The sequence below is a fragment of the Colletes gigas genome, unplaced genomic scaffold, assembly GCF_013123115.1.
Source record: "Colletes gigas isolate AHSC1104 unplaced genomic scaffold, ASM1312311v1 Colletes_gigas_Sc00080, whole genome shotgun sequence".
Classification (NCBI taxonomy): Eukaryota; Metazoa; Arthropoda; class Insecta; order Hymenoptera; family Colletidae; genus Colletes; species Colletes gigas.
Window position 1 is genome coordinate 138,706 of NW_025106708.1, and position 16,192 is coordinate 154,897.

Consider the following 16,192-nt stretch of genomic DNA (forward strand, 5'->3'; position numbering starts at 1 on the left):
AAAATTCCGCCCGTATTGAATTTTTGGTAGTTATTTAGAAAAGGGGGTGTCTCACCGATTTTGATGATTTTTTAATATGTTGTAGAAATCAAGATTTTGAACAACTGTTTTCTATACATATAACCGCCGCTCGGCCTTAGTTTTCGAGATTTTTCTTCAAAAAGATTGCTGCTACTACAATGAATTCTGTCTACATATACGTATGTACATGTCTGTAACTCTATGTATATGGGTTAGTCCACGATCGCCGATTTTTTCTCTTGTTTGTATTAATCGACATGACAACCAACGACAAATAATGTATAATGTGTCAAGCTAAATCTAGTTCTGCATTGATATCGTTATTAAACGCATTGCTGTCAAAGGTTCGAATATTCCGAAGTATGGAACTCGCCAAATACATTATGTAGGCTATTTAGCTGAATTCTTCTTCCGTCGACAATATGATTTTAATGATCGAATAATGAAATTTTTCGAAATAATGACTGAAATCTTTCCCACTTCTGATATTATCAATAAAGAAAATTGAAATAGAAAATGAATGCGTGGCCGACCGCCTTACGGCGGCCGATATAAAAAAATCTAATTCAGACTTAATTCATTATATTAGTTACTAGGTAGAATAGTTAGGTTTAAATAAGGTTTGGGTTAGATTTGTTTATACCGGCCGCCGTTTTTAAGCACACACGTTATACGCATCGATTGCCGGCTGCCTCGATGTATCTATAGAGACAATAAACAATCGGCGATTCAACGCTTACACAACGCTGCCACAAACACATATGTGTAGATAGAATTCATTGTAGTAGCAGCGATCTTTTTGAAGAAAAATCTCGGAAACTAAAACCGAGCAGCGATTATATGTATAGGAAAAAGTTGTTCAAAATGTTGATTTCTACAATATATTCAAAAATCATCGAAATCGGTGAGACCCCCCCTTTTCTAAATAATCACCTTAATATTTTATAGGATCACATTTATTGTCTATAACGATTTGCAATTGCTTGGACATCAATGCGATTAAACTGTTCTTAAATTAAGAACAAACATTGACAACAATATGTGAGTTAACAAATGCTGGTATTCGTCGTTTGAAAAAAAATATTGCTCCAAAATTTTCTGGAACATAATAAGAAAGAAACGAATTGTGAACCGTATAAGTTGCATAGCAGGAAGTCGTAATGATAGGGAGCACGGCATCAATGAAATGGGAACTACCAATGACTGGAATACTATCGTCATCCCCAACGATCCTACGTCACCTTTGGGTCAGCAACCGTGACGTGCTTTCACCGAGCACGCCAACACGTTCACCATAAGTGTTAACGTGAACTTTCCTGCACCTGTCAGACGTAGGGTGCGGGGTTCGATAAAACTATACGCTGGAGCAAAATGAAATTCGGATAAGAGTTAACGATGCCACACCAGATCTATGATGTTCACAATATTACAAGTTGTTTAGTGCACGATGTTCGTAATACTGCTGCTTGAGCATGCAAGTTAGGAGTACGGTTACCGGTGGGTGCATCGTGAGCTCCTCATTCCACTTTCGTACATTATGCCAAATCACGTATACGTGAGCTCGTAGAGTTTCGATCAGTCGACAAAAACAAATTGATATTCGCCCATTTTCTCGATTCTCCGAAACTACTCGAAGTGAGCGCGAATGCACTTCGGACAGTCTTGAGGGAGTCGAGAGAGAAGACAAATGTAAGCCTTTCCTCCTCGCTCTCAAACCATAATGAAAACTTTTTTTTAAGGAAATACACGTTTTAAGACCCCCCGATCATATTTTAACTATTAAAAAAAAGAAATTCTTTTTACTATTCCTATGTACGAGCGTACACATGTATACACTTTACCTTCGTTCAGCTATTTAAACTCAATCGTATTAATAATATACACATGTACGCGCATCATAGAAATAGTACAAAAAATTTCTTATTTTTCAATAGTTAAAATATGATCAGTATGCTGTAAAGCATGCTTCTGTCTTTTCTGTTTAATGCTTGGCAATGAAAATGGCTACTGATTATGCCTATTTGGACCACACCAAATCTTATTTAATATCCACAGAGCCACTTAGCTTATTATAGAGATTAGAAAAATCGCTTTGAGCCCTGAAACAAAATATTTTAAATTATGGAAGTACTATGAAAACATATTATTCATCAATTTAATTCATTTATGATACGTGCTATCAAGATTTCAAGGCATGTTTTTTTTCTATTTAATAGAGTTAGAAATCTGTAAAACATTCCTTATATTTATATTAATATAAAATCAAAATCATAGTACATCTTTTCTATACTTTTTATTTGCATTCTCCTCTACCTTTCCCATTAATTTCTTAATTTTCAAAGATTCCAAAGTTTTATAATCCTATATAAGTGCTCCAAATATTATTCGAATCTATTTAATATCTACTTAAGTTTTTCAACCATTTTTTGCGCATTTTTACATCTAAGTAATTAGTTATAGACGATTACTGGAAGCGATACTTATTTAAATCACCGCGTTAAAAAAATTCCGAAATGCGTGGCGCCATCTATGAACGGGGATTCTAACTACCGAAAAGTATCAGGATCACAGAATAGGAAAGATGGCCAGACGCTAATAGAAAGAGAGAGCGATATTGTGCGAGAGAGACAGATACTTTCGCCCATTTGATTAATCAAACGACGGTTTAGTTATTTACTAATTACTCTGGTTTTGTAATTAACCTTCTATACATATTATATCGATAGCATCATTCAAGGATACTCTTTGTAACCATTCCGCTTGTAATTAAGAAGTTATAAACAAATATCAAACGTCGGAATATTTACGACTGTATTACTGTCTGCTTTAATCGATGAATTATCAACTTTTCTATCTCAATCTACATATTTTTGCACTAACATCAAACAAATAAACATCCCTGGCAACATTCAAGGACCAATTTTGCAACGATTCTCACTGAAATGAATTAGTTATTAACGATAGTTCTCTAAGATGTTACGTTAAAACATTCGAAAAAATGTGCCGACTTCCGATATTTATTAACAACTATTTAATTACAGACGAAATGGTTCTAAAAAGTATCCTTCAATATTACCAGGGGTCTATAATATATTATTAAACTCTAAAAGTTTATAAATTAATACCAGGAAACGAGTAATTAGTAAATTATCAAGCAATGGTTCGATTTATCAAAATGGCGGAATTAGGATTTCTCACCCTCTCTTTCTAGTCGACTGCACCGCTATCTGCGGCAGAACACCCAAGTTTATCAAAAAATAGTAAGTATGTACGTTGTTTTCACCATTATAATTTATTATAAATAACGCCTATATATCGGAATAACTAAAAAACAACAAGATTTAGTACAATCATTGTTATTCATGGGCTGCTTATGCTCAAAGTCTAATCGAACCTTGAAATGAGAGTATAGAACTTAAATGTAAAGTTTTATTGAAATTTATTCAACTACTTAGACTTAATCGTATTAATAATATACGTATGTACGCTCATACATAGGAATAGTAAAACAAATTTTTCAGTATTTAACGAAAGTTCTGTATGAATAATATAATACATGTAACGGCGAGAATATAGCCTGGGAAACTGTACCCGATACTAGGTGAACTCCGCGTTCCAACGAAAATTCCGATGCTTCGATTCTCAGAGCGCATACAGGTACTAGGTAGATAAATGATCGTGCTTGTGGCCGTACACGTGCGCAAGAGCACCATTCAGGGGAAAGGGGGATTATCGACGCCGTGCCGCGGCGCCTCGCGGAGAAGGAGAGTAAAAAGAGAAAGGAAAACAGAGGGTGCATATGAAGAAGAAGGAGGTGAAAAGGAGATAGTTCAGCCACGCTGCGCATAGGTAAAACCACCATAGGTGTAGCTAGTGATGGGGACTAATATACCGTGTATTTATACTATAATATTGCATAGATGACTTTCATCAAATTCGGATCCAAGAGCGAAATTCTTGCGTCCAAGGTATTTTTTATAGAAACGAACTGGAACATTGTCTGACAAAGGTACACATTTTTTCCTTCGTACCACTCCTTTTTACCACTCCCTTCACTTTCCGCCCCACTCACTTCTCGTTTCCCTCTGTATATCCTTTTGCCTCTATTCTGAATTGTTTGAACTTTTTTGTAAATTATCTTCTGCTATACACCGTCTTTTTCGCAACTCGAATGCACACCATAAACGCGGCTCTCGCTTACACCACACATCACCAAGTTCTTCTTTTTTTTATCACACACACCGGGGTTACACTATTCTTTTTTACTTTTCTTCTTAGTTCAATCTATCTAAAGAGATGCTTGTGGCGCTGGCTTTGCTGCGGGTAGAATACGGAGCATTTCATAAGACAGAAAAGGAAACGACGAGGGGTGGGGCGTTTCGTCCGGGCCTGCTAGTGGACTCATCCGTACGGTTTTCTAGCAAGCCCTGCCTTAGACGACTAGGATATTGGGAAGTCGTTGAGAATTGTATACATGTATAGCAACCGAGGGGTCGGTCGAGCGCTTGTGAGAGCGCGACCCCTCTGGTGGCGAGCATGGAAGGCGACGCCACATGCTCAATGAGATTCAGGTTCAGAGATTGTGAAGGGAGGGCAGTTGATAACATACGTATATGGGATATTAAAACTAATCCATTGGCAAACAATATACGAGGTATGTTTTGGATCATTATCTTGTTGGAAATAATAATCTGTTTCCAAATTTAATTTTTCTACACTCTGTTTTAGATTTTGTTTTAAAATACTCAAATAGTCGAATTTATCCATTGAATTTCCAACAATTCTCCAACTTGAAAAATGCTCATTCCCATACCATGATCCCATAATTCACTACACTCTCTTTACTGAAAAATCCTGAAAATGGAGAGACGGTAGGTGAACGTGTGATATGCCTTTGATACAAGTTTGTACCCGCTAGAGTCATTTGGTTGTCCGTAGCAATTGTTTTCGTAAAACTGTTCTTTCTAGTGCGTTCTAAAAATGAGTCAAAAGTCATGCTGATTTGCTTTTTCGATAGCCAGGCAATCGTCCACAAACAATTTGTATCTCAAGGCCAAACGGTCAATCAACACTTTTACCGCAAGTTTTTAGAAAAACTTCGAAAAAGGGTCATGCGTGTGAGGCCAAACATCAAGAACAACTGGGTGTTGCATCACAACAATGCGCCTTGTCACACAGCAATTTCGGTAAATGAGTTTTTGGCTAGTAAAAACATTCCTGTGGCTCCTCAGTCTCTTTAGTCGCCTGACTCTTCTTCTTTTCGAAATTGAAAAATTACCTCAAGGGACGTAATTTTGGGACACTCGAATACATTGAAGCGGCTGTAACCGACCAGCTGAAGGCTATACCAGTATCCGAGTTCCAGCACTGCTATGAGGAATGGAAGGATCGGCTCCTCCAGCGCTACGTGCCTTCCCAAGGAAGTTATTTTGAGGGAGATAATATTGAATTGTAATTCTATTCGAATAAAAAAATTTAAAAAAATCAGTCTCATTACTTAATTTACACACCTCGTACTACCGAATTGTTCAAGTAGTTTTGGTAGGTATCGTATCCGTCTCGTCGCTAGGCGTAGCTGATGGGTATGTGTGAGACGGTGCATAGAAGTGTAGACCGCGTGCCGGAATACGCCGGTAGTGAATGGTGGGGAGAAAACGTGAATGATCCATAGAAGTCGGCGGTAACGTTGTATGGTCGTGTGAAAAACGTGTGCTTGCGTAGAGAGCAGTACTTATACACCAACGATGGAGAAGAGAAGAGTAGTGGAACGGTGAGAAACGTCAAAGGTATGGTAGGGATAGAAGAGGAAGAGAGAAGTGGGGTGCGGGTATGGGTTCGGCTTCGGAAATGGCCGCGGGAAAGTAGAGAGCGTTACGTCGTCCGGGGTAGGCAAATCAAAAATTTTTGGTGTGCGCGGTGCTCGTTAACCCGGCGCTTCGAGCGTGCGATTCACCAGTCTCTCGAGCACGGTGCGATGTTCTAAGGAAAAGGAAACGCGGCCACGAGGATTCCGTAGGTATACGAGTATCTGGTCGCGAGACACAATTGCCGGACGGACAGCCGGTACCTCGTAGAGATCAGTGCGGGCGGTCGTGCACGAGGATGGCCGGCGACGACGGTGCACCGCCGAACAATGAGATCCTCGGCGCGGACGGAGGGGGGCAGGGCGCGTCAGTGCGGGGGGAACCGCATTCCAGAGTGGGCGGCATCCTGGAATGCGATCCCCCCGGTAACAGGAATTCGCCAAGCGAGCGAGCCTGTAACGACCACGACGACTGCGACGACGGAAGCGGTGAAACTGTGATTGCCGACGACGATTGTAACAGTGGCGGAGGCGTTGGAACTGCGATTGCCGACGATAACGGTGGTCTGTGCCGATATGCTATCGGCACCGCTAATACCGCTATGTCTTTCATCGAAGTTTGTCAGGTAACGATACGCACGATTGCCGGGTGTTGCGTGCTTTAATCTCTGCTGGCTGTCAATGAGCTCTATGTTCCTCTTTCTCGAACCTAACCGACTACTCTGTAGTTTCTCTTTTGCGCGCGTTTCTTTCCCCTCTCTCTTCGTCTCGCTCATGTGAGAAAGTTCGTAACCTGCATTTAAAACGAGAAGATCGATACCGGAACGTCGGACCATCGAATTGAACGTCCTTCGTTTTACCCATCGGAATTTCTCGGACTCGTGTACGAAGAAAATTTCGACATCAATTTGGTCCAGAGAGATCGTTTAACGTACCTAATTATCCGAACCTCGATGCAACGAGACCGAAGCACCGTTAATCGTTGAATTGTCATCAAGCTTTCTCCTACAAATTTCTGTATTTCAAAAGATTTTCATTGCTATGTGATCGGGTTATAAGAATTCGTCTCTTTTTTAGATTCGGCTGCAACATCTCTTCCCGCAATTAGTTTCATCCTCTCAGCGGTACAGTCTCTGCGAGGATTCCATCGAATTCACGGCGGAATGTTTGGCGAACGATGTGATACGATATCTACTGAAAGAAGATATTTATCTTATATCACGAGACCCGATATCTCGTAGCATGAGACATAATGTATATCAGATGTTAAACAAGCACAGTATCTTATTCGCCAGTATGGTAAACCGTTTAAACGTTGTACCGGACACGGCGTACGAAGCGTTCATGGGAGTCGCGGACGAGCTCTTTTTACATGGTGGAGTTACATGGGCAAGGATCGTTTGTTTGTACGCGTTTATAGGCAGGCTCGCCCTTTGGGCACGAGACAGACGAATGCATGCTCTGAAGAAAAAATTACCACTGTACGTTTCCCGATTTATTGGCGAGAAAGTTGCGCATTTTATCAAAGGATACGGAGGATGGGTACGTATTATACATAAAAATATTTAATAAAATTGACAACCAAAATGAGCAAGTATGACATTTACGGCCATTTCTTATGCGACGATGTCATTAAAAGCAAATTAATCAAAATATCGATTTCGAAAATAAACATCTTGCCCTTTGTATACCCCAGATACTGAATAGAATTAATCTGAACAGAAATACATGTAACGTACAAAGAAATTTGTTGGGTCAAGACACAATCTAGTTTTTCTTTCATTATTCTATATTTTCGATTCATTTTTTTATCTAGAAACACTATATTGTTGCTTGTACAATCAATTACCACACACCCTGTATACATATGCATATTATGCTTTCTCAGGATCAGCTTTGTATAGAATATCCTGTGGCAGAAGAAATAAGCGGAGCCATCTGGAGAAGCCTTCTGATGACAGGTGCTACTCTTGGTTTGGTCGCAACAATTTTAACCGTAACTTCCTGATATACCCTTACAAATCAAGTAGTACAGGCTAAATATTGCACAAGACCTCTTAGCGTACTTATATTTTGCCAAAATGTGCTTAAAATCAGTTTCTAAGGGTTTATAAGTCACTCTTATATTGGCACAGAAAGTGGAATTGTGTGATTCGAAAGCCATTTTTTATTATGCATTTGTAACAAATGCAGGATGTAAATTTAACATCATCCTTGCAGTGCATACAATTTTCATATCGATGTAGCTCGGATTACAAACATTCTACTTTTTACGTAACTGCAACAAATATGTAGCACGAGCGAAGAATAACGATACAAGTTCCCTATTATATTCGTATTTTGTAATAATTGCAGCTCAATGGATTAATTAAATTAGTAAAAACAAATCTTATTTAATATTAATCTAGATGTTTTTATCAAACTAATTTCATACGATACTCAAAATTGATGTTTCAGATATTTATGCCAAACAAGAATCTCAAAATTATATTGAATTTAGGTAGAAGCAATCTAAGTATATTTATTTATAATTTATTTTAGGTAGAAAATATATTAAATAATAAATTTCCTCGTCATTCAAAGACCATCGCGGACGCTTAAAATTTATAAAAAAGCAATCGATATGACAGTACTCGTTACATATACGGTAACATTTTTAAACAACAATGAATATTAAATACGATAGCTTCTAATAACATTGCAAAAATTTTATGCAAGTATTCGGAGATAATAAATGTTTCTACAAAATATCAGATTTCTTAGTTGTATCAATTATTTTATAAACCTGTAACAAAAATGTCATCTGCAGAATCATATAACGATTACATTTTGCATGCGTGTATTTAAACATTTTGTATTATTAAAGTATTTAGACGACGATATCATTTTAACTTTCGAATATTAAATTTTAGCAAATTTGGAGAAGACTCGACAATTCGATAAGAGTAGCTATTTTTACGAAACATGTTTAATCATTTCTATTGAGAATATTAATATATTATTTTACGCTTAACGGTCGCATTTAATATAATATTAATCGATTATACGTGTTAAATAGTATCGATATTATATTCTAAAATATGTAATAAAAAATATCAGATTTTAATATATTTGATAATAAAAAATAATAAGTGGATGTAAAACAAAGTCACTGTCAATTTCATAAACAAGTATTCTTAATCATAATAATTTATATATGTCATTAATATCTAGAAAAAGTAAAATGAAATAATAATTTAGGATGCAAAAGCTTATCTGTATCGAACAAATTAATCTGAAAAAGATATTTTTTTTAAAAGAAGACTAATATTTTAGTACTAGAATTATTAAAAATATATTTTGCAGATATTGGTATAGTTTTATTTAAAGTAGTATACTTATTCAAACATAAATACAATCTACGTACTACTCAAAATATATTGATTTATCGATCGATACTAGAATGCAAGTATTTAAAAACCAAAAAATGTCTAAACTACATGATTAATATTGAGAGTACTATTATATGACTTGCATCTTTTACTCTTTGAACAAACGAGATAATATTACTAAAGTACCAGCGTGCAGCATTGATCTTTTGTTTGTAGAATTAAATACACAATTTTACGTGGTTTCTGTGTACATATTACCAATAATTGAAAATTACTAAATATAAAAAACCAGACAGAATATTTTCTCGAGTAACGCTGTTGCTTTTGAATGTCAAATTCTTGACACTGTTGAAAGATCCTAGTACTGATTAAGTTGTTAACTTCTTCGGATATATTTAACAATTTAGAAGTCGAAAACTGATTGCTCAAATTTATCACACACGTCTTAATAAATATGGTATGATGACTTTAAGGGCGAATAATTGTTACACGGATTACATGTAAGTTTTTTAAGCTTTTTCTGAATATTTCTTACGTTTGAATATAAAAAAAGGTAATTCCATGATTATTATTTATAATTTTATGCATTACATGAATACACAATACAAAACCACGAACTAGAGAATAATTTCCTGTGAATATATCTAACAGTTTTCTTACTTCTACTCAAATTTTGTGACTGTACAGAAAACAACTGCGTTTACTTTTTATTCTCTAACGTGGATAATAGTAAGAATCAACAACTTTTTTTTTAATAAACCTTCAAATGTTTCTACTTTAAGTTTGCTAATATTGATATTACAACTATATATACGTATGTATTATGCATTTATGTATGAATATATAACTATGTAACTGTACAAAACGGAACTCTTATTTCGTTCCCCACTTAAATAACAATAAGTGATCATTGTATCATGGTCATTAACCTTGAATTAGTTGGCTAGTGATATATGAAACATATCGTCAGCATTATGAGAATATCACAATTGAATAAACTTGGAACACAAGCGACAATATTGTCATGAAAAAAAAATATGAGTTGCTGAATTTTTTTTTTTTTTCTTTCAAGTTTCGAACAAACAAAATTATGAAATGATATTAATGTATGATCACATATAATGAATATTAAACATTGTAATCTAAATATTATGCTAATAAATTGAATCTTTTGTTAATTAATATATTAAAATTAAAACAGTGTATATTACAACTTCCTAGAAATATTGGACCCTTTTATATTATGCAAATTCAATTTATTCCAAACCAACGATCTAGAATTTTACGAAAACTCCTCGACAAAAGACGCACGATCGGTTCGCTTGGAGATTTTTAATGAGTATGGTAGACGATTTTATTCCAGAAATCGATCTGTCCTATATACACAGCCACCAACCGCATGAGTTGTCGGGCCATTTACACTAAATGAACATAAACAGTGATGAGAATGATTCCAAAATTTTTATCGAGATACAAATCTGTACCCTTACCAAGGAGTTTCCGTGCTCCATCAATATTTTGAATATTTTTGTTTTCATAAGTGTAGATTAATTTTGACTTTGTTGTTCCTATATGTACATGAATTATTAATTGTAAGAATAATTGCTTTAAATATCATCATGTAAAAAAAAGAGTAGTAAACATAAAGTAAATTGTAAAGAAACATAAAAAATCGTACACGATACTGACGACATGCTCACGTTCATTAAATTTTTATGAAGATTGGCAATTATAGCCTGGACGTATTGCTGTCCAAAATAGAGCAAAATGTTAAAGTATTTTATAAGTCTTATTTGCACCAATAGCCTGTCGTATTCAATTATTTCTTCATAAATCGAATGCACAGGACTGAGAATAAGAGACACATTAAAGTATTCTAGTTTTATATTAACCTTTCCATGTACTATTTAAAGAACTCCTGAAAAGTCTTTCCTTAAAAGTTCAATTAATACCTTTTCAGAGAATCTTACAGTATTATGAAAAAGTGCACTGTATTATTACACTATGGCATTAAAATATATTAAGCAAATTTCAGATAAATTTTTGTTCAGTACTGCAACACACTGCTCGATATCTTTTGTACCATCGTTTATCATCCGATGTGTCTGTATATGAAATTCATTTAAGATTTGAAAATATTATATTGCAAGGCTGAATATTATGAAGAATTTAAATATGGAACGATGAATAGCACACAGCAAGCGCAAATTAGCTTCAGTAATTAATACAAAAGTATTTTACATTTAGCCTGATATTGATAGGATTCAATTTTAATAAATTCAAAATTCATAACGATATATGTGTTGCCACAGATCATTGTGTTTAAAGTATATCTAACACGTAAATCACTTAGTGACATGCTCTGTTTTTGTCTCTTGTCAGCTTTCTTGATTTATCACAGTTGGGGTAAAAGTGACAAGAAAGAAAACTTGTCTCACACCCCTAAAAAATAAAGCTGGTATAGCTCTCTATTCCACATAGTCCCACCAGTCCTTTTCATAACCTTCATGTACATGTTCTAAAAGCACTTTTCTCCGACTGTCGCAATATCTTGAAAAATAAGAGAAATAATAATGTATATACTTTAACTGTAAATTTTAGTTTTTATTTATCAATGACATACTAACGTTAAAAAACACATCAAATTACTTCAATTGTCTTTTATGAATACCCAAATGCTAACACTATTTTAATAATATGCTATTTAAAATACTATTTTTCTCGTAAATACAACTAAACTTACCTATATTTATCTTGAACCTTTTGTTTAATATCAGCAAGATTTTCGCTTGTAATGTCTCTTTCAAGATACTCCGAGAGACGTTCTGTTGTGCCCTCCAGGTCTTTCTGATTGTCTTCAAAAATCACAGACTGGTTATTTTTTCGCACATAATAAGCAAAAACATAAGTATACATGAGAGTTTGTCTACAGGAACACAATATATCTACTGCTTTCTTTAAGAATTGCACCTGAAAATGATATTACGATTCATCTTAATGCTAATGACGCACTTGCACAATGCTATTGTCCACTTAGTTTTGATCAACTTTACCTCGATCCATGACATATTATGTTGCTGCATTTCTTCCATTTTTTCTTTTACGCTTGCATAAAGTTTACTTTCAAATTTCAATGACTGCATATGATTCATATATCTATTGCAATAAAATAAGTATCTCTGTAACGCAGATCTTGATTTTTCTTGAGCATCCCTCGCAGCTTTAGCCTCTTCTTCATCGTAACGATTACAATTATACCAACTAGATCCATGTGGTTCCCAAGGCCCAAGACACACCCAACAAAAATGAGTTTTGCAATTTTGATTTTTGCATACCATATGGTTACATCCACCATCCTTTTCAATTGTGACAATACACTTAGGGCATTCCTTTGTATTTGCAGCAATCCAATTTGATGTTTCTGAATCGTCGTCGCACTTTTTTATCCATTTACGTAGTAAATGACATTTTACAGGATCATGCCAATTTTCACCACAATGGAAACAGAATGTGTGTCCACATTTGCAAGTCACAGATCTTGCTTCTATATACTGTACTTTTATAGCATTATTACAGTCTGGAGATGGACACCACCTTAATAACCTATTACACTATAGATCAAAATAATAATTAGTATACTTTAATAATAATTTTTCAAATTAATAAAAATCCACAACATTAATACTTACTTCCACAAAACTATTGGTTATTAAATGTTGATACTTCAGTTTAACTTTAGAGTCTTTTACAAGACGCATAACACTAGCATCATCAACTAAAATGTCACAAGCATGTGCTGCACATGCAATTGTTTGACCAACCCCTTCTTCCATAATCTTAGTTGTAAGATATTCTCCCCAACAACCAGTACAAAAACGATGTCCACACTCAAGTCCAGTCATCATCTAATTATTTTTTTTAAATATATAATTAGAAGATGATATTTCAGATATAATTGTACATTAAATTTCTACACTATTACATGAATTTCAAATATATACATTACATTGTATTAAATATAAATTATGTACACTTACTGCAGATGGTTGAATCATAAAACAGATTCCACATTCTTCAGTACCATTTGTTGACGTTCTTCTAGACTACAAATTATAAATACATTACTGTTGAAATCTCTATTGTGTTGTTCATGTATGGAAAACAAAGAAACGAGAGCTTACTTACTAGAGAGCTTTGAGAAGATTGATTTCTATTTATTAATGGACCCTTTCTAAATGGGTTTATAACACGTGCTTCGGCAAATAACTTTTCTTGATCACCATCATAAAAGCGTTCCATTAATTTTTCTTTATCCCATTTAAAATGATTTAATAAAATACGCGTGGTTGTCGCTGGTATCTACAATACAATTGAATCATAATGTACTATACTTGAATTTAAATATAATATATAATTTATTTTTTGTTGTATATAGCATTACTGTGATTGTCAAAGCTTTAAAAGAACAGGTATTTGTTATATACGCATGTACATTTTTCATACTTTATTCATTTAACTTTAAGAAGTAAAACATTTTTTTACATACTTCTACAACTGTGTTTACTTCTTTTATAGAATCAATCATATGTTGCACTATCTCTTCTGTTGACAAAACTTCAAATGGATAATCGTCAACATCTGTTGTTCGTTCTCTTGGATTTTCTGCTTCTATTTCCATTGCAAAATCCACATCGTCCCCGCTGGATTCATTGCCAGAATCAACATCGTCATACGTTTCTTCTTCGGAATCCATTGTATTGTTAATTTATGAAGTAATTAAAACACGGATATATTTTTTTTTATTTTGTATCGTTTACACCTGTATATAAAATGTTGCTATCAAAAGATACAATCATTGTATTTGATGCTCCATCTACAAAACCTCATGCCTTCTGTGTACACTTTGTTTTGTTTGTTCAACTACACAGTAAACATAGATTGGGAACAATGAAATCACTAACAAGTATGTGTCACAGTTAAGTGAAAACAGAACATTAGCACATTTTTTATCTTAACTCGGGCTTCGTAGATTATTAAATAATTATGGGTCGAATAATAACACTAGCACGAACATAATTATTTTACTATTTCGCTCGATGGATTTCAAGAAAATTTCAATACCACAAAGAAATATATCGCACCTGTACCCGCGAAATACTGTCGTAGCGGAACAAGGTGAAAACAGCTTATGTTTCAGCACATGACGTCATCGTTCTCTACTTCCCGAATAAAGCAAGAAGCTTTATCGTACGTTGTCCCTTACTTAATATTAATAGTATCACATAAAATTTACTGTCACAGCACTATGCAATCCGTTTATTAACACGTACAGTCAAACAAATTTCAAAATATTTCTAAGATACTCGTAAGCAAGGATTAAATCAGCTGCCAAAACATCCGAGTTGAACTCCGGTAGCTGTTACACCAAATGCTAAAGTCACGGCAAAAACGATGAATGAGTTACCGTGCCTTTAGCCAATTGGAAGCCTTCTTTACACATTTTTATCCAATACCGTTTAGCGTTTATAGAATTGATATTTTATATTTTACTTTAGTTTTTATTAATATTTTTCTTTTAAAATTTAATAATTTAATAATTTAATCTCGTTAATGGTTAATAAATTAAAATAAACGTTAAAATAATCGAAATCTGTTTTGATGTAACATAGGTATTACATTCTTTTGAAGCAAACATTTTTAAAGTTGCTACCATACTCAATTGTTGTAAAACTTATATTTTACGTTAAATAAGAAATATTATAGAAAGTTTATTAGCTGTAATTAAAAGCTGTAACTTGTTAATTACAATAAATTCTGTGACAAAAATTGTATTTTAAAATGATAGTATTCAAGTTAAATCTATATAAGTAATTGTAACTATAATTATAATAACAAAAATAAAATGTACATCTTATTAACTCACGAAAAGATGGTAATAATAATAAATTGTATTACATGACAAATCGTTATATCGTATATTTAGGATATAACTACATAGCCATCAAACCTGAAATATTTTCCTAACAATTTTTAAATGTTAAGGTTTAGCGAAGGAATCTTTTTAGCTTATTTCGATATTTGTTTCGACCTTCTTTAATTAACAAAAGTTAGGCAGCACGACATCCAATTTAATCGATGATTTTAACAAATACAACACTAAACACACTTTACGCGATACCTCGAAAATTTATCGATGTTGAAACACATCACAGATTTATAAGATGTATTACCATGCACAACAATCTTTTCAGCCATTGCACCCAGCAAGTCACCAAATAAGTAGGCTTATCGGGTAAAACCATAAATTAAACCAGAATGCACCATTTGCCATGAAAGAATGGACGAGCTTATAGCTCGATTACTGCGATCACGTCCATAGTAGTATGTGCCATGTCTTTTCTTCAACGATCGACTTAAATTTCCTGTTATCCTTTTCTGCGCTCACTGTTCGAAATTAAGGTTAGCTTGGTCGATGAATACAATTAGACACAAAATTTCGCGCAATACTATCCAAGAAATTGAAAATCTATCTGTGACGCGACAACAAAATGTCTCGTCACCAAGTGCCGTTTTACTAACTGAGTCAACTACTTGAAGTATGCTTCGTACGCGGCGCACAGCTGACGCACATGGGCGTCTCTACAAAGAGCACAATTTTCTGACATTTATTTATATATCCAACGCGTGTTAAAAAAACACTATTTTATAAAAATATTGAATACATTTAAGAATGTTTACAAAGAACCGGAAATTATCATAATTTTTTCCTAAAATAATATGATCTAGTGAATATATACATATATGTATACATTTGATTAAACATCATTTAAACGATGTATATTATGCAAATACAGTATTTTCTCGTTGAATATCATATTTCACTTTATTGGAATTAAGTTCACATGTAAATAAATATGGGGTATGTATGCATATAAAGTAATATGTTGGCTATATGTATATACGTAATGTATCGGAACTTAGGAATAACACGTTTGCG

General features: G+C 34.2%; 2 protein-coding genes across 10 annotated transcripts; one reads left to right on the forward strand and one right to left on the reverse strand.

Moving 5' to 3' along the window:
* The first annotated feature begins 5,779 nt into the window (after positions 1-5,779).
* On the forward strand, positions 5,780-8,845 carry LOC122403862. The gene is made up of 3 exons (XM_043407647.1): positions 5,780-6,450; positions 6,902-7,366; positions 7,713-8,845. The coding sequence occupies exons 1-3, from the start codon at positions 6,124-6,126 to the stop codon at positions 7,830-7,832; spliced, it is 912 nt and encodes a 303-aa protein (XP_043263582.1). The 5' UTR covers positions 5,780-6,123; the 3' UTR covers positions 7,833-8,845.
* Positions 8,846-9,186: 341 nt separating this feature from the next.
* Positions 9,187-15,918, reverse strand: LOC122403858 (E3 ubiquitin-protein ligase ariadne-1). Of its 9 annotated transcripts, none has more exons than XM_043407636.1 (9): positions 15,426-15,917; positions 14,337-14,626; positions 13,742-14,014; positions 13,381-13,554; positions 13,233-13,298; positions 12,885-13,100; positions 12,249-12,806; positions 11,939-12,165; positions 9,187-11,745 (listed from the first exon to the last, which is right to left on the reverse strand). In XM_043407636.1, the coding sequence occupies exons 3-9, from the start codon at positions 13,946-13,948 to the stop codon at positions 11,664-11,666; spliced, it is 1,530 nt and encodes a 509-aa protein (XP_043263571.1). In that variant the 5' UTR covers positions 13,949-14,014; positions 14,337-14,626; positions 15,426-15,917; the 3' UTR covers positions 9,187-11,663. The 9 variants fall into 9 exon arrangements, with proteins under 9 accessions (XP_043263571.1, XP_043263568.1, XP_043263577.1 ...); XM_043407633.1 differs by adding an exon at positions 15,119-15,202 and having other exon boundaries at positions 13,742-14,626; XM_043407642.1 differs by lacking the exon at positions 14,337-14,626 and having other exon boundaries at positions 15,517-15,918.
* Between the last annotated feature and the right edge of the window lie 274 nt (positions 15,919-16,192).

Excerpts from the sequence above, each read along its gene's own strand:
- LOC122403862 (XM_043407647.1), top strand. The coding sequence starts at position 6,124 with ATGGCCGGCGACGACGGTGCACCGCCGAACAATGAGATCCTCGGCGCG. Across the intron at positions 6,451-6,901 it reads CTTTCATCGAAGTTTGTCAG|ATTCGGCTGCAACATCTCTT; the intron begins GTAACGATACGC and ends TCTCTTTTTTAG. Across the intron at positions 7,367-7,712 it reads TCAAAGGATACGGAGGATGG|GATCAGCTTTGTATAGAATA; the intron begins GTACGTATTATA and ends ATGCTTTCTCAG.
- LOC122403858 (XM_043407642.1), bottom strand. The coding sequence starts at position 13,948 with ATGGATTCCGAAGAAGAAACGTATGACGATGTTGATTCTGGCAATGAA. Across the intron at positions 13,555-13,741 it reads AAGTAAACACAGTTGTAGAA|ATACCAGCGACAACCACGCG; the intron begins GTATGTAAAAAA and ends ATTGTATTGTAG. Across the intron at positions 13,101-13,232 it reads TTATGATTCAACCATCTGCA|ATGATGACTGGACTTGAGTG; the intron begins GTAAGTGTACAT and ends AAAAATAATTAG.